Below are 22,794 nucleotides of genomic sequence, written 5' to 3' on the forward strand. Positions count from 1 at the left end.
ACGCGCAGGCTCAGTGGCCATGGCTCACGGGCCCAGCCGCTCCACGGCATGTGGGATCTTCCCGGACCGGAGCACGAACCCGTGTCCCCTGCATCGGCAGGCGGACTCTCAACCACTGCGCCACCAGGGAAGCCCGCTCTATTGTTTTAATTCAACATCCTCTGGATTACTTCTAAATTATTTTTACTGAGAAGGTCTAGCTCCTTGTAGATAAAGCTCCTTCTGATTCATTTACTGGTCTGTTTATTTTCAAGAGGCTATTTCTTATTTTTATGATCAACTATTTGAAATGGAAAGGAATGTGAGAATCACGACCCCATCATTTTACAAATGAAGAAATTAGGACTCCATACAGCACAGTGAAAAGAGAATGGATCCGGTGCTAGACAGACCTGAAACTATATTCTAATTCCACTTAGAAGCTGTGAAATCCTGAGGACCTTACTTAACCTTTCTGAGCTTTAGTTTCTTCATTTGTGAATCAAAATAATCATACTGCTCTAGCCCTGGTCAAAAGTAATTAAGGTGAAGTGTTTAACTTGGGGCTTGGTATATATTTTAAGTTACTAAACATTAGTTCCCTCCCCGTCCCTTCCATGAATGAAGCCCAAAGTCACCAGCTCCTTACCACTAAAGTCAAGGCAAGAACCCAAGATGTCAACCTAGTCGATGATCTTTATTCTACAACAAGCTATCAAGAGCAATAAATTTGACAGCAGCAAGTACCAATTGCTACTATTGTTAAGAGCCCAGTATGGATTTCTTTTCATTTTAAACTAACCTTTTGTAGAAATTGAAAATGTGAACCAAAGCTAATTTACCAGGACTTTTAAGAAATAGACTTTCTTCTCTTGATATCCCTTTAAGACCTTACTGATAAAAACACAAATTGTAAGAACATGCACCATACCCATCAGGATAAACCACAGGAACAGTTAGTCTATCTAAAAGCGATTTCCCAACTGCTTCAATTTCATCAAATTGCTCCTCATCATTAATAGCTTCAGGCTCTTCTGGACAGTCTTGCAAAATCTACAACAAATAAAAATGCAACATCAATCAAGAGACACAGAAAAGGAATCAAGTTCATGCAAGTTTAGTAGATTGAAGGTGTTTTTGTTCTGTTCTTAGCATCTTCGTGTATGCCATTATAGAAGATTGATCAAAGCTGGCTCAAGAAATTCAAACAAAATGAAATACACAATCCCTACTAATAATATAACTGGAGTATGAAGAGGTTTATAGTGATTTCCAAGAAAAAAATAATACTAGACTACTATTTGGAATCTAAGCTCAAACTGTGCTTAAAAAGTAGTATTCTTTCATTCATTAAGTAACTATTTATTGAAAACTTACTTTATGTTTATGTAGCAGCTTGGGATATGAATGAGATACAGATTTTGACCTCAAAGAGCTTACAGACTTCAAAAATGAAAGAAAATATAAATACAGAACAACATATACTCAGAGTACAAACACATAACTGATGTGATTATCTAGCTAGAAACTTTATACTTATTTTAAAAAGTGATCCACTGACCTGAGTTAAATGATGTAAGCAAACAAACAAAACGAAAATAACAACAAAAAAAGATGTAAATTGATTAAGGTTTTAATTCAAACATAGGAAGTTCTACAGTCCTTCATATTATTTTTCCTTAACTATTACCATTTAAATTTAAATGGTACAAAAGAAAATAAGGAAAGAAAGAAAAAAAATGCTGTGATTTGTAACAGTTAAGTCTACAAGTACAGACCCACACATAGTAGCCACTAAGTACATGTGGTTAGTGAGCTTTTGAAGTATGGCTAGTCCCAAATTGAGATGTTCTATGGGTCTAAGATACACTCCAGATTTAAAATAATAATACTAATTTTAAAAAATTACCTCCAAGAAAAAAACCTACAAAATTTGGGGCAGAAGAAACTATTTATTTTTACAACTTTTTTTGCATTATAGTTTACTTAATCCAATTATGTTTACTTCAGCATTACTCATAAAGGACATTTTCATATTGTAAAATTCTAGATTAAATTTAAATATTTTCCCAATCACTATCATTTGCTATACAAGTTGCTTATAGTTGTGGTTATATTTATGTTTAGGGTATAAAATACAACACACTCAAAAGAAAAATAACATCTGATAACAAAAGGCTTTACATAGGTTGGCATAATAAAATAAAGAGTTTATTACAAGCATGATAAAGGCCATGTACCAGAAGAAATAAGAATATTAATTTTCTATGAAAAAAAGTCTCAACCATATTCATTCTTACATAATTTCTTAAAGAGATCTAGGTTTTAAAATGTCCTTGCAGATACATTTTTAAAGCACGATCCTAAAAAGTTATCAGTGGTGTTAGAAATCAGGCCAGTGGTCACCCCAGGATGGGCAGCAGAAGCAGGGTGATTAAAAGAGGGTGGAGAGCCTCTGGGGTACTGGTAACGTTCTGTTGTTTGAATAGTGCACTGATTACACAGGCATGCTCACTCTATGAAAATTCAGTGAGCAGAACATTTGAGCTGTACACTTTTCTATGTTAATACTATATTTCAATAAAAAGTTTTCATTAAAACAATCAGTAGATAAACAAGTCAAGCCATTTTATGTACTTTCATTCATCATCACCAGGCCCATTTTACACTAAAACACTGACCTGTGGAGTTCAGTGACCAGCTCAAAAAGAGTTAACTGTGGACATTTCCTAACAAATGTACTGCATAACACAGACAGAAACTGCTTAATTCCTGAGGTTCCTGGCAATTTCTCTTCTGTTCCACAGACTAAGGCTATCACATTTACATCTTAGGTTTCTCATATCTTAAATTGTATTGAACATTCCCTACATATAAACTGTGATCGTTAAGAGATCAAAACAAAGTTAACTACTTAGTAAGACTCCTCTTTGGAGTGGAAATATAAGGCTTGGGTGCTATAAATTTTCACTGTGCAGTTGAGAAAAAGGTTCTATTGAAAATTTGCCTGCATATTTCATTTTTGGTTTCTGGGACTAATGAATTCATTAAATAATAAATTCTAGAATGAATCTTTAAAGACAACACATTAAAAAAAAGTTATTTTTATCCTTACTCTCATAATTTTAGCTGGACAGTCTCTAAACATTATAAAAATCACAAATGACCTTTTAAAAAATTTATGACAATTAGTAGTAGTTGCCAAAGCAAAGTTTCCTTTCCTGGCATAATGAAACAGATGGGAGTCATGACACCTGAAAGAACAGACAGTACATTCTGGGCACCAGGTCTGGTGAAGAGAGACGTGCTGCTGAGAGAGGACTACTGGATAGTTTCAACTCCTCTAACCACAGTACTCTAGCACTGGTATGGCTTACTAAGAATCTGATTTGAACTTTCTAAGACAATACATTATATCTAAACAAGCTTTAAACAATGAAATTAATAAAAATTTTAAAAAAACAGACTAATAACAAAATTACAAGGTTAACACATTTTAAACGTACAAACACTACTGAAACTACATTTTTAAAAAAGCGAACCTTTTCAGCATTTGAGTGAAACGCAATAGCCATTTCCAGCCTATGTACCCTCTCTTCAGATGCTATTGTAAATTGTTTCCATACTCTGTTCAGTCGAGGAAGTGTATCCCCAGATGATCGAGAGGTGCAGCGCAAAGACTGGCACAGCACAACTGTGGCCTGTAGCAACTGTCTTCCATAGTCATAAGTGCTCTAAAAAAGAAAAAGTCAACATGAAATTATAATAAAAGAATTCTGAAAAGAGGGATGGGAAAGTGTGCAGGAGGACTGAGATTACAATTAAGCAACACTACTAGAAATCAATAATGAGTAAGTCCACTGGCACTTACTGCTACAAGTTGTCTGCATGCATAAATGATAAAGGGGAAGCAATACTTTCAGTTAATTTTTATTAAGTTGATTTTTTGTCTGGCTTCCCTCTCTTACTCTGTTTTCCCCACCTCGGTCTGCTCAACCATGACCCCCCCACCCCACACACACAAAAAAGGTTTGCTCCCTCATTGATCAAAACGAATGGGTGGCAAATGGGCACTTTATATTACATACAGGAAACCACACTGTTACAATGTGAACTCAATAGTTAGGGAAAATAAATTAAGATACTTTTCACATGCAAAAAAAAAAAATCTGTGTTGCTATGCTAACACTAGTGAGATGCAGAAACTAGGGTTTGTCATTTACTGATTTACTTTCGTGAATGAACAGTTACTGCCTAAAAATGTCATAATATATACCATAAATCAGAGGAAGCATACAGAACCTGTATTCAGGAAAACATAAACCCTCTCAAGTTTATGCAGGCTAGTTTTGATTCACCGGCTGACATTTTCTTAGTTCTGTAATATTTCTGGATTAACGTAACCAATCTTCTTGGACTTGGAAGGTTAAGTTACATTACAATCATGCAGAAAGCTATGCAAACACATAGCTTGTAGAAAAGGAAGATAACCAGTTCTGCACCTGGGCAACATCAACAAATTTTCTATGCTTCTCCAGTAGAACTTTCGTTTCCTGAGCATCATCACCCAGTCTGATGTGGGTCTTAAGAAGAGCATCCAGAAGTTCACTTAGCCATTCTACTGCCTAAATGAAAATAAATAACAGTGAAGCTGGATTCATAACTCTTTATGTCTTATATCAAAACATCATATTTATATAAAGAAAGATTACTATCATGTGATTAATTAATCCATTAGTTATAACCTTAATAGCTTATTTCATTCAATGCCAAGCTACATGAATTAATGACCTCTCCTCCCACTCAAAATTTTTAAAAATCTAAAGACAAGACCTATTAAAGAGAAGCACTCATTTAAAATTAACATTGCATGATTTATACTAATAGAACATCATGTGTTTATGTAATATAATCTTATTGGAATCTCATTATAGATTTATGTTACTACTTAAAATCATAAGTTTCTTCTATGTCAAGCTGGAATCATGTTCTTTGATGCTAACTATACAAAGATAGCAAATTGTTTATCTAGCTGAAAAACCTTCTTGTGGGTTAAAAAGCAATAAGCTACACCAGGCTTCATCCTGGGATGTGTAACTGACAACCAAATCAACAGTAATAAATAATACATAATCCCAATTGCTAGCTCAATAGAGCATTTCATTGAGAAGATAAGTCAAATAAGACCAGTAAGGGCTTCCCTGGTGGTGCAGTAGTTAAGAATCCACTTGCCAATGCAGAAGACACGGATTTGAGCCCTGGTCCGGGAAGATCCCGCATGCCACGGAGCAACTAAGCCCATGCACCACAACTACTGAGCCTGCACTCTAGAGCCCACGCACCACAACTACTGAAGCCCGTGTGCCACAACTACTGAAGCCCACGCACCTAGAGCCCGTGCTCCACAACAAGAGAAGCCACCATAGTGAGAAACCCGTGCACTACAGCAAAGAGTAGCCCCCACTCGCCGCAACTAGAGAAAGCCCGCGTGCAGCAACGAAGACCCAACACAGCCAAAAATAAATTAATTAAAATAAATTAAAAAAAAATGAGACCAGTAAGGTAAGTGGGAATACAAAACTTTATTATTTTGACAGGATAAACTAGAATGTGACTTAATGAATTTACTTGCTTAGGACCATGAAAAGTACACTTTTGTTTATAGTTAGGTGAAATCAATCTTCTAAGAAAAGGCAAGTGCATAATGTGCCTGATTGATCTTTACCTGGGCAGCATCTTCTTCACATTTAAACAACTGCACCATCTGAAGCATCTTTAATCTTCGCACATCTACCATGTCTTCACATCTAATAAATCCAAACATAAATTTAGGACATTTCAGTTTTGTTGATAACTAGTATAACACCACCATCTGGCACACATGTTTTACAGTATACTAAAATACTCAGTTCTACACTATGGAGACTGTAACTATTTTGTATTGATTTGTAAGAATTTTAAGGATATCTGTATCTGTGTTATATCAAAACCTTAAAATACCTGAATGGTACTAAATCACAAACCCTTCTGAGTATAGTATGAATTCTGCAAAATACTGAAGCAAAGCACAAACACAGCAGTACACTAAAACCCGAAGCAATATCAACTGCCAATTAGCATTAAACAACCTTCAAAGATAAAAATGTAAAGTTTCTAAAATACTAGTTTAGAGAATGATGCTCCAAGGGAATAAAAACAATAAATAAAGCTTTTCATTACATTATACATTACCCAGAGTAATATTAAATTTTGAATTTAAAAAAACCTCCACCTATGTTCTTAAGAAAGAAAAAAAATTCTGTTCATCTCTGGGTGGAGAGAAACACAGAGTATTCTTAAATTTTACTGTGGTCTGCCTGGATAATATACAGATTACAATTTTAAGCTGACTTGATCTAGCTCAGCTCTGATCCCTTCATTTTGATTCCCTTCATTCCCATGCAATTCCATGAACTTTAGATGGGAAGGTGGAAACTCACTGCAGTACCAAATACCAATAACAAGCTACCCATGAGGCACTGGACTCCACTATAGTTAATATTCTTAAGGAAACTTGATAACAATAGGTAAGTCATTGTCACAAGGCTATTTTTTATAAGGATGCCCTCAACAAAAGCCCGTAACATATTGTTAAAATGCAACTTGGTTAAACAATTCTACAAGGGACTGAAGGGAAGTAATCATGATAAGTATTTTTACAATTTGAAGCTAAAAGACAATGTAAGACACTTCAGTGATGAAGATGATATCATACACATATTCAACAAATATTGTCAGGTATGACTAATGTGCTTGAAAAGGATAAGACATGGTCGCTACTTTTAAGATGGTCTCATTTGGGGAGATGGACTTTTAAATAAACAATGTGATAAACACTACTGCGGAGCTGTATGAGAATAGGGAGGAACAAGTAACAAACTTGCCTTACAAATCTAAAAAGGTTTCCAAGGATAAGTACCCCTGAGTCTTAAAGAATAAGTAGGAATCCAGTCGGCAGAAAACAAGGAAAGACGTATTCTAAGTCATGGATGCATGAAATAGCATGATGCGTTCAGGAAAGTGAAAACAAGTGTGTGGTTTTGTAGAAAAATCAAAGGAGGTAAGATTATGCAGGATTGGATTATGAAGGGTCTCCTATACTATTCCAAGGAGACTGAACTTCATCTGAGAAAATAGGAAGTCACTGAGACGAGTTTATACAAGGAAGTTGGGGATTAGATGTGCGCTTTACAAAAGATTGTGCTCTTGCACAACAGACCGTAGACGAGCAATGCCAGGCCAGCAAGATCAGGTAGAATGAAGTGTTCATGATTCAGAGACAGCAGAACTTGGGCATCTGATTAGGCTGTAAGGGATGAGGAAGAGTAATGATTTTAATAAATCCTTGGGATAAATTCCAAGTTTGGTAGCTGATGGTATTTTTAACCTGGATAGGAAACTAAAGGAGAAGAGCAAGTTTTGGAGGAGAATGATTCTGATCTGTCCATATTAGTTTTTTTGAGTAGTGTATGGGTCATCCAGGTGGAGACATTCAGTAAGTAAGAGGAACTACGGGTCTAACATACAGAAGAGGGGTCTGGGTCAGAGTCATAACTACTCAATCATGGTCAATATTAAAGAAAGTCATTGAAGTAGTAGAGTGAGAAGAGAATTTGGCCTCAGAACAAACCCTGAAAGCAGAGAAATTAGCTAGAGGACAAGAAATCAGTGAAGAGAACCAAGAAGAAACAGAGTGCCAGGAGGAGACTCATGAGGGTGTTTTCAAAGAAGACAAGGTCGTCAGGAAGTTTCAAGAAGAAAGAAAAAGTCATTTGTGCCTAATTCTATTCAAAGTGGTCAAGCAATGTCAGGACCAAAAGTATTCCCTGGATTTTGAGCAAGATCAAGCATTTATTACACATGGCAATTACAAAGTCACTTGTGACATCAGTAAGAGTATGTCCAGTGAAATGGTGAGGGGAGAGGGGAGACCGAGAAGGGATGAAAAGTAACTAGAGGCAGTGAGGAAGTATGAGTGCAGATTAGACCATCAATGAGAGCTGTCAGGAAGGAGAATTCTAGGGCTAGAAGACAAAGGGTTGAAGGTATATGCATGTGTGTAATTGTCTAATTTTTTTTTAATAGGAGAGATTTAAGCATTTAAATGAAAGGCAGGGATCAGAGTAGAGAATGGGAATTGATGGAGTGAGAAGATGATGGGGACACACGGCTTTGATAAGAGCAGACATATATCATCTTTGTGATGAGAATAAATAATGAAATGGATACGTTTGCAGATATGAGGATAGAAGGAATTTCTAATGACTATTTTCTCTGTGACGTAAGGGAAGAGTTTCTGTGAGGTTTTTGTTGATGACCTTAGAATTTCTAAGTGTACAAAGCTTTCACACAACCATGCTAGCCTATATATATTAGCATATGTTAATTTAATCCTTTACTTTGCAATACTCTGCAATTGCTATTGCAAACTGAGTTTTCAAAGAACCCTTTAAATTCCTAGTTCTACATCAAAGGAAACTAAAAATCATCTTACCCAGAGTTTACTGTCTAATCCTTCTACAGCAAATATGAGAACAATGGATGCATGAAAATTTCTGAAACGTTTAGATGAAGAAACACATCAATGTAAATGATAGATTTAATAGCAACTCTAAACTAAATGAAAATGGAAAAGCAAAATTCTCCAAAAAGAGTTTTCTTAAAAGATAGACGAGTCATAGGCTACACTGGGTATATGGAATGTGATGTACTTGAGTGGAACCGAAAATTTTACCACTGAGTAAAAAGGGAAAATGTACGCATTAATTGAACAAACTGCCATTATTTGTTAGTACAATTATATACAATAATCACTACATTCACCAAAAACCTACTACATGCCTACTATATAACAGGTAAGAATTTTTACTTTGTATGGAAAATATAATTACATCACTTCTCATTTTAATTAATATTAGGTTGTCTTAGCAAAAATTAACATGAACAGTCAAACTTTGCCTTTGTTTCCTAAGCTGCATATCTTCCATCACTCCTTGTATGTGGTCCACATTTTCTTTATTTTCAATGGTTACATCCTTTCCATAGGCCCAGGATGCCTGATTGGAGATCTGATCCAGAAGACCTTGACCTTTTTCACGCAAACCTTGCAATCCTACATCTAAAACAAAAGTTATTATATTTAATCTCTTAAACCAGAGAAGCTTTCCCTCCCTTAAGTAAATCCTCTCAGCAGATACTGTACTTGGATTCCAAGTATAACAACTTTGTACATTAAGCTACTTTGGGATGGAGGCCTCTGAATATTTCGATCAATAAAACCCCTTTAAATGTGGCTCAAACTGGAGCTCCCTCTCATTCAAATTCTCCCTAAAGAGAATTTCCAAAAGGTGAATTTCCATAGATAACAATTACTTTTCAAAACTGCAAATAGGAAGTGTGAGAATTTCTATTTTGATAAGATTTTCCATTTTTTCCTTTCTGTTTTTATGTAGTCCAATTTTTAGGAGAACAAGGCAAATATTCTGTTCAAAAAATATATGAGTTACAAGACATTAAAACATTCAAGCAATGTATTCTCACTGTAAAAGGACACTGAACATTTTGAGTATAGGCGCTGTCCAGCTTACACCCAACGAGAAGCAACACTTAGGATATGTTTACAAGACTCTAAATTAGGTACATATACCAGAATTCTTTTAGCATTTTTAAAAGAAAAATATGGTTTAAGAAAACTTGTGACATTTTGAAATAAATTTCATTTGGCATATTAAATACTAAACATGTATTCCTCATATCATCTGTTAAAAATAACGAAGACTGTAAGCAAGTAAAATGCCAATACAAACGTGATTTTTCAAACCCATTCCCTCAAGTCCTTTTCAAAATTAATTAAATTGGTTCAATCACATGTCACCATTTCCCACTAAATATCTGCCTTAAGTTACTGCTTTCCTCTCCTCCATTCTCCTTTGCCCTCCTGTCCCACTCAATACAACTCCCCTCCCATTTTCACATCCACTATCCACCTCTCCCAGTCACGTCTTAGGGAAATTCACTGTATTTCCTACTGTAGTAAAATGTAAAAAGCCTTGGTGTCAAGTAAGGGTACTAGCTTAATGAAATTGGACCATCCTCTCCTTGGAGAGTATGTAACCTCGGCAGTATTCCCAGTTTGGAGAAACAAATGCACAGAACCAAACCAACTATTTTTTCACAAGGTTAGGATATAGCAACAACAAAAATCATTGCATAAAACACAGTTTGGGGCATACAGGGTTTACCACAGAACATTTCACAGCTAATTACAGTTTATGCATGCACTACAAATAACTGTTCATAGAATATGCAAGACATAGCACCTGTAGATTCGGCTGCGTAAACAAGAAAGGCTAAAGGCCCTGTGAAGGAAGGGTGACTGACCAACAATGAAAAATAAACACTGTAGCATAAATTACACCCTTTAAGGGGATAAAGCCTTTTTTATACCAATTTTTCCTATGGTCCCTGTTAATAATTATAATTAGATCAGTATAAGTTGACTTGTCTAACCATGGTAGTGATAGTTTTTAAAAAAAGAACCCTTATGTTTCAGCATTTTTAAAATCTGCTTACCAACACTTTTCAGCTTCTCTTCAAGCAGTTTTAAAGTTTGCTGAATCGATGCTCCATCAGCTGGTGCTACATCTACGCACAACATCCCTAATAAGCCATCCAACTGCTGAGACAACTAAAGCAGAGGGACACCAAAGAGATAACCCTGATGTAATCAGCATCTAAAGTGTTTAATGATTAATGAGGTTTATATCTAATGAGGTTATCACAATTATACTTGAAAAAGACTCTGCTGTTAAAAGACAAGGACAAATAATTAGAATACATGTTATGTGAATGACAGAACACACAGATGCATGCACCAGGAAGACAAAGTATGTCCAGGTCAGCAGAATGTTAAAAAGTATTGAAACTTCCATTTCAATCTATGTTATAAAGCATGAAGACTGAAAAAACTATCCAAATGAAATTATCTAAGAGGTTGGGACACTCTATTTAGACAAAAAAAAAAAAAGTTTAGTTGCATGCAGAATGACTTAAAATTTTTTAAAAAATCAAAGAAGTGTATCTTATTTCCCCCACCAGTAAATTTTACTGTTCCAGAAAAATAATTAGGAGACATGCAAACCTGCAAAAATGATGTGCAGATAAGTATTCAGATAATTTGAAGAAAAGAAAAGCAATCAGAGTAGACACTTACATCTTGGGCAACACCATGAAATTCAAGAGCTGCTTGTAAGAGATTCTGCCTAAATTCCAGCTGACTGGCCTGTCGATAACAAACATCACTAAGTTGTTGCTGCAGCGACTTCAGTTCCACAAGATCTTCCTCATCCCCAGCATTTAAGAGTGCTGCAATTTGCTGATTAAGTTCCACATAAACTGCAAACCATTCCTGTAATATAGAGGTTGTAAAGTAAATTAAGGATCAAATCAGTTCCTGAAGAATACCTTACATTTTACAATATCTCCAGATATACTAAGTAACATATATGAGAGTTTTCTAAAGCAAAATTATTTAAATTGAGGACGAAAAGTCCCCAGCGCCCAAATCCTTCCACTGCGATCCCTGGAATTCACTCCTGCCAATAGCAGGATCTATTTGCTCATCCTGGCCTCTAAATGTCCCCTTCTCTTCCCTGTTGTATGTGAAACCTGTCACCCTCAGAGGAAGCAGTTAGCTCTGCAGCCCTTCTGATGGCTGTTTTTGCTTGTACAGCCAACCTACCACAAGCCTGGAAGTGGGGGAGATGGCTGCCTCACTCCTCATTACTCTTTCCAAACCATTTCTTCTGCTCCTTCTCTCAAAAACCACATCTCCAATGAAATGCATGTAGTCGGATTACATCCTGCCAACGTTTTCTGTTGCAGGGCCTCATCTCAGAGGTAGCAGACTTCCCTGAACTTCCTCTCAGTGCCAGCCTTCTTCCTGACTTCCACTGTGTAGACATCCAATCAACACTGAACTAAGTCTTAGTTCCTTGACTCCCTCCCTCACTTCCAACTATCCTGTCCTCACCCCACCTCAGCTACCTACTCCAACAGACACAAAATTCTGTCATTATCATATACTACTATACAGCCCCCGAATCTTAATTTCAAGAATCCCATTCTCTGATCACCAGTTGCTGACTCTCCAATTCACATCCTTGAGTATGCCTGCTCCTACAGCCCCATGAGGTCCACCAATCCATTGATCTCAGCATGTTCTACTGTCCAGCACTCAGGAGCCTCAGGTCCTCCCTTCTACCCTTTGTCAGAGGCTATAACCACCTCCCAGGGCACAACCCATGCTCATGCCCTGCTCTCCTTCCTTCCATCAGATTCACCCGTCAAAAAAGAAGAACAGATGCAGAAAAAGCATCCATTTATGAGAAAAACTCTCCAGAAAGTGGGCATAGAGGAGACAAACCTCAGCATAATAAAGGCCATATATGAAAAACTCACAGCTAACATCATACTCAATGGTGAAAAGCTGAAAGCATTTCCTCTGAGATCAAGAACAAGACAAGGATGCTCATTCTCACCACTTATATTCAAAACAGTTTGGAAGTCCTAGCCACAGCAATCAGAGAAGAAAAAGAAATAAAAGGAATCCAAATTGGAAAAGAAGAAGTAAAACTGTCACTGTTTGCAGGTGACATGATACTATACATAGACTATCCTAAGGACACCACCAGAAAACTACTAGAGCTCGTCAATGAATTCAGTAAAGTTGCAAGATATGAAATTGATTACAGAAATCTGTTGTACTTCTATACACTGAAAACAAACTATCAGAAAGAGAAATTAAGGAAACAATCCCATTTACCATTGTATCAAAAAGAATAAAATACCTATGAATAAACCTACCTAAGGAGGTAACAGACCTGTACTCGGAAAACTATAAGACACTGATGAAAGAAGTTGAAGATGACACAGATGGAAAGATGTACCATATTCTTGGATTGGAAGAATCAATATTGTTTAAATGACCATACTACCCAAGGCAACCTACAGATTCAGAGCAATCCCTATCAAAGTACCAATGGGATTTTTCACAGAACTAGAACAAATAATTTTAAAATTTGTATGGAAACACAAAAGAACCCAAACAGCCAAAACAATCTTGGGAAAGAAAAACAGAGCTGGAGAAATCAGCCTTCCTGACTTCAGAATGCAAAGCTACAGTAATTAAAACAGTACGGTACTGGCACAAAAAAAGACCCATAGATCAATGGAACAGAATAGAGAGCCGAGAAATAAACTCATGCACTTGTGGTCAATCTATGACAAAGGAGACAAGAATACATGATGGAGAAAAGATGGTCTCTTCAATAAGTGGTGCTGGGAGAACTAGACAGCTACATGTAAAATAATAAAATTAGAACATTCTCTAACACCATATACAAAAATAAACTCAAAATGGATTAACGACCTAAATGTAAGACCGGATACTATAAAACTCCTAGAGGAAAACACAGGCATAACACTCTTTGACATGAATCGCAGCAATATTTTTTTGGATCTGTTTCCTAAAGCAAAGGAAATAAAAGCAAAAATCAACAAATGGGACCTAATGAAACATAAAAGCTTTTTCACAAAAAAGGAAACCAACAAAAAATACAACCTACTGAATGGGAGAAAGTATTTGGAAATGATATGAAAAATAAGGGGTTAATATCCAAACTACATAAACAGCCAATATAACTCAACATCAAAAAAATAAACAGCCTGATTATAAAAATGGGCAGAAGACCTGAACAGACATTTTTCCAAAGAAGACATACAGATGGCCAACAGGTACATGAAAAGATTCTCAACATCACTAATCGTCAGGGAAACGTAAATCAAAACCACCGTGAGATACCACCTCACACCTGTCACCTCACACCTGTCAGAATGGCTGTCATCAAAAGGAACACAAACAACAAATGTTGGCAAGGATGTGGAGAAAAGGGAACCCTTGTACGCTATTGGTGGGAATGTAAATTGGTGTAGCCACTGTGGAAAAGAGTATGAAGGTTTATCGAAAAACTAAAAATAGAACTAACATATGAACCAGCAATTCTACTCCTGGGTTTATACCCAAAAAAACCCCCAAAACGCTAATTCAAAAAGATACATGTACCCCAATGTTCATAGCAGCACTATTTACAATAGCTAAAATATAAAAGCAATCTAAGTGTCCATATACAAATGAATGGATAAAGAAGATGTGGGATACACACACACACACATACACACACACAGACACACAATGGACTACTACTCAGCCATAAAAAAGAACAAAATGTTGACATTTTTAGCAAAATGAATGGACTTAGAGGACATTATGCTATGTGAAATAAGTCAGAAAAAGATAAATCTATATGATACTGTATGATAATCCATATAAATGTGGAATCTAAAAAAAAAAACAAACTAGAAAATATAATAAAAAAGATGCAAACTCACAGATATAGAGAACAAACTAGTGGTTACCAGTGGGGGAGGGCAAGACAGGGGGTGGGGATTAAGAGGTACAAACTATTAGGTATAAAGTAAGCCACAAGGATATACTGTACAACATGGGGAATATAGCCAATATTTTATAATAGCTATAAATGGAGTATAACCTTTAAAAACTGTGAATCACTATATTGTACACCTGAGACTTATATAATATTGTGTATTAACTGTACTTCTATTTGAACAAACAAAACCTCTGACCTGGTTTCTCTTCCTGCTGTGTGCCTCCAGCAGCTGAAGGTGGCTGGATCAAATCAACTATGTGGATAGGTGTCTTTTTAAAGTTGTGACCAAATAACCTCAAATGGGCCTTCAGAAACCCTATTGTATTTCTCTAGTTATTTCACCTCCCTATTCTTATGATATGTTTTTTTCACTTCTTAAATATCCAACTCCCTTTCACCTCTTCACTCTAGCCAAAAATCCAACTTCATAATTCACTATGACGCCATCAGAAGAGAACTCTTTCATCCTCTCACAGACAAATCTATGACCTTCCCCGCTTCTGTAGCCCTAGGCTCTGCCCTCTCTGCTAAAATAATGAAGGAACTCTGCCTGATTCTAAGGCCAACTGCTCCACTGCACTCTACAGACTAACCTCTGCTGCCTATGCAAGGCTTTGCTCTTGCAATTATCTTCTCTTTTCAAATGGATTATTCCCATCAGTGTACAAATAAACTGCATCTTCTACTAAAAAACAAAATATATACTTAAGATATGTGGATTTTAATATATGTAAATTAAAAAACCTTCCCTTAAAGGAGATCGTTATACTCACTCTATCTTATTTCCTATTCTTTTTTTAATTCACTCTGATCAGGATTTTGTCCTTCCCACTCTTATCAAAAAAATCTCAGTCTTTATCTTATTGGACCTCTCAGTTGATTTTAACAAAGGTGACCACCTCTCCCTCCTTTTTCACTTCTTTCCTGAGCCACAAAGATCCTTTTCGGCCTCTTCTGCTGGCTCTCCTTCCTCTCCTTGCCCTCTAAATTTAGGAGTGACCCAGGGTTCAGCTTTCCAAAGGCTCTTTTCTTCTAAACCAATACTCATTGGGTTTGGATGATTTCATCTTGTCCCACGCCTTTAAGTAACATCTATAGACTAATAATATCTTCAACCCTGACCTCTTCCCAAGATACTGATACCCAACTATCTAACAGCTATCTTCATTTGGATGACTAACCTGCCCCCACAGATACTGATTCTCCAGCCTCCCAAACCTACTTCTCTCAGTTTTCCCCACCTGAATAGTCATTAAGGCTAAACACATGACTCCTCCAAGAGCCAGTCCTGCCGGCTCAACCTCGTAAGCCTGACAACTTCTCATCACTTCTGCTGCCTCCATTCTGTTAGCTTCCTGTCTTCCTATTTCACTGTGTGTCCCTGCTCCCTATCCCCTATACAATAGCTGGTGATCTTTTAAAAACATAAATCAATTATCTGCTCAAATACTTCTCCAATGATCTCACATAATATTTAAAACAAACTTCAAGTTCCTTTTTCTGGGCTAAAATCACATGACATGTTTTGGCCCCTGACTCCCTATCTTGCTCACTGCACTCCAACACTGCCAACATACCTGCTGTTCCTCTATCATGGCAAGTACGCTCCTGCCACAGAGTGTTTCTACTGCTGTGTCCTCGATCTGAATTGCCCTTTGCTTGGATTACTCCTTCATATCATTTCAAGGTCTCTGATTAAGTGTCATCTCCTCAGAGAGGCCCTTCCGGAAAGCCTTACCTATACTGCTCTCCACTCCCTCTTTCCTCAACTTGAATGTAAGTTCCGTATGATAAGACAGTGCTATATTCTCAAGAGCCCAGAACAAGTGACATTTAGTATGTGCCCTACTAGCATGTACTGAGTGAACACATAAAACACTTTTTATATTAGGTATTGTAGATTTGTTGACATTAAATTAGGTAGGTAACAGGTACTGTTCCAGATGTGGTCTCTCTTATGCCCTGTACCTAAAACTTGGGTTTCTCTAATCTGTCATATTGTCTTATTGCCTGAACTACTATGGAATTTTTGAGTATGATTACAGAGATGATGTAGTCATACGTAATGCAAAGAACACCAGACTTGAAAGACAGACTCAAGGTCCGTCTTTTTCCTTCCTAAGGGTGTGATCTTCATCAAGTCACTTAATCTCTCAGAATCCTTTTCTTGATTTATAGCAGTATGTTCAACTGGTGGCAATTTTGCTCCCTAGGGAACATTTTGCAATATTTAGAGACATTTTTGGCTGTCACAACTGTGAGGGAGGGATGCTACTGCACCTAGTGGCTAGAGGCCAATGATACTGCTAAATACCTACGATCACAGGACAGTCCTTACAACAAAGATTTATCAATAAATAAATCAGTAATGCCAAGGTTGAGAAAACCTGTTCTCTACAGCTGTCCTTCCGTGTCCTTGGGGGATTGGTGCCAGGGATTCCAAATTCCAGCCATGCTCACGTCCCAATTTATGTAAAATACTTTCTAACCACAGAGTGATTATAAAGGTTAATGGAGACCGACTGATTTAAAGCAGAAAATATTGCCTGAGAAGATGATCACTGTTGTGTTCTAAATAGAAAGGGATTTCACAGTCTTATCTATAGTACTTACAAATTTAGTTAATGCTCTAAATAAGTTGGTCTAATTCTTTGAAGAAGTAATAACAGTGATTCAGAGAAAAACAGTAAACTAAAGGATAAAAGACCTGAGATATTATTTCTTGCAGTGAGAACTCTCTACATCAGATCACCTGGGGTGCTTATTAAAAATACCTAAGCGCCCCCCAACCTACCAAATCAGAGCCTGTGGGGGTGGGGTTCTGCCACAGGCCTTTTAACAAACACATCAGGTGACTCTCATGACCATTAAGGTTTAAGAACTACCATCCTCAAGCTGATTTTTTTTTTCCTCGTTTAAACTTGCAAACTATAGGCCCTAATAACCAGACCAGAGATGCAAACAATTTAAGAACTTGTATGTCTCATGAAATTAACACCTGAAATTAGAACTGATGTTGTCATAGAGAAATAATCAGTCTCTCTGGGATGTGGGGAAAAAAATCATATACATATATATATATATATACACACACACACACATTTTAATCAAAATGTTCCTTCCTAGGAAATTGGGGAACATAAAATTTATAGAACCTCAGATGAACAGGCTGCATTCAGTTCAGTTATGGTCATTCTCTGGTTTACCTCTTATAAACATTTAACTGTATAGAAAATGATTATTTCTAGCCCCCCCCCAATGAAAACACACACACACACACACACACACACACACACACACACACACACACACACACACACACACACACGCACGCAGGCACGCACGCCCAGAAACAAAAACAAACTTAAAAAAACAATCCACCACCAAGATACGGGATTTGGATTAAGATGGTAGATAAGAAATGAACCTGGATGTTCACATACAAGGAAAAAGCAGTCATCAGGACTGACACTGGAAATATATGTGAATTGGTGGTGATGCACAGTTGGTGAAATGATGGGTATTTATATTTTATACTATGATATAGGAATCTCAATCTAGGAGGAAAGAAACACTGCCAACACACTTAGGCTAATACCTTAGGAAGAAATGGGGTCTTGATTCTTTATGCAGACCTGTTTTGCTTACTATAAGGCACAACACACCAGTATTCTCTTCGGAGACCAGAAGTCAGTACTGTGGGATGGGGAGACACTGACAGAATCCTAAAGCAACTTCAGAGATTTATGCTTCTGCACCTTCCTATTATGTGCTTTTCCTACCACTCACCTACCTCCACCTAAAAGCTAAAGTAAGATTACTGGACTAAAATACTTTAAAAATTATTTTAAGTTATTATAATCATTTTCATACACCTTAATATTCTTTCTGTTGTGCTTACCTACTATTCAAAAACCAAGTAAACTTCTCATTGCCACTCCTTGACAAAGAACTATATATTAGTAGCATTTTCATTTTCTATATATTAGCATTGAATATCCTAATCAATTTGGGTTTATTTTTAGCTTTATTTCTAAAGTATGGTTTTATAAAGAATCTAAAATTTAATACTTGACAGAGTGCTTTAACACAAAATGGTACATTAAAAGTTTCTCCAAATTCTACCCATATTAAGCAATCAATACACTAGAAATTTGTCATTATAGTTTCATAAGACCTGAACAATTCCATAATAGGCTTTAAAGTGCTGACTTTTATTTACAAAGAGAAAAGAAAGCTTTTAATAAAATATTAGAACATCTTAAAAATCATAAGCTGATACACGCGTCCTGCAGCAAACAACCTATTCTCAAGGTGACAATGCAGTGCCACCTATTGGTTAAAACAGCACAATTGAAGTTTTGCCTTTTAGAACTTCATGGAATATTTTTTTCTGAATATTTTCAATCTATGGTTGGTTGAATCCTTGGATGTGCGTGGAACCTGTGGATACAGAGGGGCCAACTGTATATATATTATCTTTGCAATTTTCCTAGTTAGTACTTGTAAGAGACTTAAATATGAAACTCCATAATTGAAAAATCTATATATTTTATGCATTTCACAGGTTCCAACATAATGGTTTTTCCTTTTATGCTGAAAAAAACCCTGAATACTTTGTATTTAACTTACAACTCCTGTTCCTGAGGTTATACTTTTTAAATTCAAGACTAGATAAAGGTTGTATTTTTGTACTATCACTCTTTCTTCTGTTACAGTAGTTTTTAAAATTTCACATGAATTGTGTTTCTATAAAAATATATAATTAAGCTATACTGGAGACAAAACCAAAACCAAACTTCTAATGAATATGTACTAAGTGGTCAAAATGTACTTGATAGCCATTAAACATACCGTACTTTATGCCCCTAAACCAAACAGCAACTTATCACTTAGTACCACACATGTTATTAATTATGCACATTAATAATAGCTCTGTAACTTGCAGAGGAAAAAGCCTCTCACACTGTGCTGGCTCTCGATCTCTTCGTGCTTCTGCTGTAGGGCTTGGGAAGCCCGAATGGAGTCTCCAATCCCCCACTGGGCTCTCAGCTGTTCTGATCCAGGCCCTTCAAGCCAGTTCACAACCTATGAATGGAAGTTGAGATGAAAATTTTAAAATAATCAAAAACTTTTCAAACTTTCATTCTAATTGGTTTTCCCTTCCCAAAGTTCCTCAAGTATTTTTTATTTAAATTATTTAAATTCTATTGTATAGGCAGTAAACATTTCTTCTGGAACTATACAGCTATAATGTGACAACTTTTCCAAAACCTAAATTTGATAAAATGTACACTACAGCACCTTAGGCTTTCAGCTATCTGATCACCTGCCAGGCTAAAAGAAATATGACATGCTCCCATAAGAGAGGCTTAAAAATTAACTTATGATGATAAGAAAATTAGAGAACTATAGGATTTAGAATTGGAAGGGACACCAGAAATGACATTGGTCAAATTTCTTATCTAATACTTAAGAAAACTGAGTTTCAGAGAGATTAAGTGACTTGTTCCAGGTAACATAATTCATTATTAAAAAACTAGGACTAAAAGCCACGCGTCCTGACTCATACTCTAAAGTTCCTTCCAAAGCACTCATAAACCAGAATCAATTAACTGATATAAAGTTAAAATACTATTTTTCTCACTTGGAAAAGAAAATTAAAAACTGTAGAATTATACTACTGCAGTACCCTCTACGGGGTCTTCTTAGGATCAGCCAAACATTCAGACCCACGAGACCATCTGAAGTCCCCCTGGCACCAAGTCTACTCAGAAGGATGAAGGGAAGGGACTACAGTCTGCCAGGGTAGCAGGACTGGGTGTTTCTCTTCTGCCGGGTCCCTGAAGCAGTCCAACAGTTCAGGAGATGAGATCCATATGGGACAGATATGGGAGACACTCTGGCATCAAAACCTCACACCACACAAGCATCATGCCCATTATAAAAGTCACTGAGCTCCAAGATGCCCGAAGTTATGCCTTCCATCAAGTATTAAGAGTTCTCCCAGTCCAGAGCCAGAATAATTTTTACTACAAGCAATGTCGCCTGGTAACACAGTTGGCATTTTTATCAGGTTTTCAAGGCAACAGACCTAGATAGTTAAGCAAAGATCAAATTCTCATGCAGAAGAAAGGGTTTTGTTTTCTCTACCCACAAACATATATACTCTAAAACTACACGGACACAGTGAAGTAATTCTAACAGAAAAAAATATTGCCCAGCTTTACCAAGCTGAATTATTATTTATCAAGCTAAATTACAATTAGGAAGTCAACAACAGCTAAACTTAGGATATGCCTTAAATCTAAACTTAGGATAGGTCCCAAGAAGTGAATGAGGATGTCTGTGCAGCATAATATTAGAGACTCAGTGGAAAGACAGGCTTACCTTATCACAGACCCACAGTGCATTCCATAGTTATTACCAGGGTAAAATATATTTAAAATCTAAGAGTTTATGTAATTTAAATAATCAAATAAAAGTACCACATCATAGGGGAAAATCATGTGTGTTTCCTTCCATTAATTTTTCACATGCACTGCATTTTCATGTTACTCCAGATTTAAGTGCTGCAGCCGATTGTCAGAGTACAAGTAATTTCTATCCTGTGTTTTTCACTTCCTTGTGGCTACAGTTATTACCATTTTAATGGCTCGAAACCCCTTTTTTAAGAAGGCCAGCCTCCTTGCCTGCCTCCTTCCTTTGCTCCCTCTCATGTGTCCAAACAACCAACCAACCTACCTGACTAAGAGCTAAGTAAGCAACGTCCTACCTCAAGTAACTATTATACCTGCTTTCACAACTCCAATTCTCTACTGTTGAGCATCTAAGTAATTTTAAGATGAACAAATATATATAGCAGTTATGCAACAGAATTCTTCTCTAATTCTCTATTGCTTTCCTAGAAAACATTTTCAATAGAGATCTTGGGTCCAGTGATGATACAATGTTAATTGCTAATAGTATACATTATAAAATTACTCTCTAAAGCACTTGTCTCTATTTGAAACATCCAAGTCATGAAAGTTTTAACTGAGAATAACCTTTGCAAGGTATATAAACTGACCACTGCTTTTACTTTATTTTATTTTATTTTTATTTTCTGAGATTCTCAGTGCAATTTATTAAGAAACATCCATGTGGGGGCTCTGGGAGAAACAGTATCTCTTTCTAACAACAAATATATTTTGTCATTTCCAAAAAAAACTCTGGAAATGGGGTTCTTGCCCTCAGTCTACTTCAAGCTTAATGTAAGAGATGAGATGGGTAGTCAACCAAAATAATGCAGCAATGATTACATTTAATTTGAAATCATTTATATTTATTACAAAAGTGGGTTACAAACAGTAACTAAGGAAAAAGTTGGTTAGATCATAAGAATGTTGGTAAGTTCCTACGTGAATGATACTAACTTTGAGTAAAATTAGGGGAAAGTTTCCTGGAAAACAACGTAGACGTCATCTACTTTTGGATTTTATATCTTCTTACATAGATTGGTAAAAAACACCAAGACTTCTTGTTTTCTTAATAACCAGAGGGGAAAAACAGAACTACATACTAAATAAAAATCTTTTCATGAGGACCCAATACTCATCTTTGTTTAAATATTTCTCCCAGTGAGAAATCCTATACTGGTTCTACATTACATTCGGGATGAAATGTGGCTATCTGGCATGGCCATACTATGCCATGGATGATGGGGCCCCGCCTATCCTTCACCATTTCCTTCTTTAACTGAGCCCGCGTTGAACTTTTAGTGCTCCCCAAGGGCGCCATGTTCTCTCACTAATCTTGCTTTGACATGGATCGTCCTCCTACCTGAAATCTTTTCAGCCCCTTCTCTTCGTGACCTCTTTTTCATCTTTCAAGACTCATCTCATGCTATAGATTTTGATGATTTTGGTTTTAAGTTTTCTACTGAACTGTTTATTTTTCTGTTGATCCATTTTTTAAAATGAGTTATTTTTCATTTCCAAGGGGTTGGATACTTTTGATCTGTTTGAACTTAGACTATTGATTTCTAGTTGTCAAACAAATTCAAATAAAGATGACATTCTTGTGATTATTCTCGCTACTTCTTTTTAATTTTGAAACTGCCTACATAATGAGAATACTTTAAAGAGCATTATTATAAATTATGCATTTTAGAGTTATAATTTAGAGCAATATTCTCAAACCAAAAACCCTTAGAGTCATTCTTGACTCTTCTTTTTTTCCTTTTACACCCTGCATATCTGATACCCCTGGAATCCTGCTGTTTTGACTT

General features: G+C 36.4%; 1 protein-coding gene across 5 annotated transcripts in view; it reads right to left on the reverse strand.

The window, feature by feature from the left end:
* Window positions 1-22,794, reverse strand: part of SESTD1 (SEC14 and spectrin domain containing 1) — a 142,980-nt gene that overhangs the window by 9,209 nt on the left and 110,977 nt on the right. For all 5 annotated transcript variants that reach the window (XM_004267380.4, XM_033423659.2, XM_033423660.2 and 2 more), the window contains 8 exons: window positions 19,491-19,613; window positions 11,231-11,425; window positions 10,591-10,705; window positions 8,977-9,136; window positions 5,705-5,786; window positions 4,482-4,604; window positions 3,522-3,713; window positions 911-1,032 (listed from right to left, as the gene is read on the reverse strand). In XM_004267380.4, coding sequence (XP_004267428.1) covers window positions 911-1,032; window positions 3,522-3,713; window positions 4,482-4,604; window positions 5,705-5,786; window positions 8,977-9,136; window positions 10,591-10,705; window positions 11,231-11,425; window positions 19,491-19,613 — 1,112 coding nt within the window. The remainder of the gene's footprint in view (window positions 1-910; window positions 1,033-3,521; window positions 3,714-4,481; window positions 4,605-5,704; window positions 5,787-8,976; window positions 9,137-10,590; window positions 10,706-11,230; window positions 11,426-19,490; window positions 19,614-22,794) is intronic.

Source organism: Orcinus orca, chromosome 7 (assembly GCF_937001465.1).
Source record: "Orcinus orca chromosome 7, mOrcOrc1.1, whole genome shotgun sequence".
NCBI lineage: Eukaryota > Metazoa > Chordata > Mammalia > Artiodactyla > Delphinidae > Orcinus > Orcinus orca.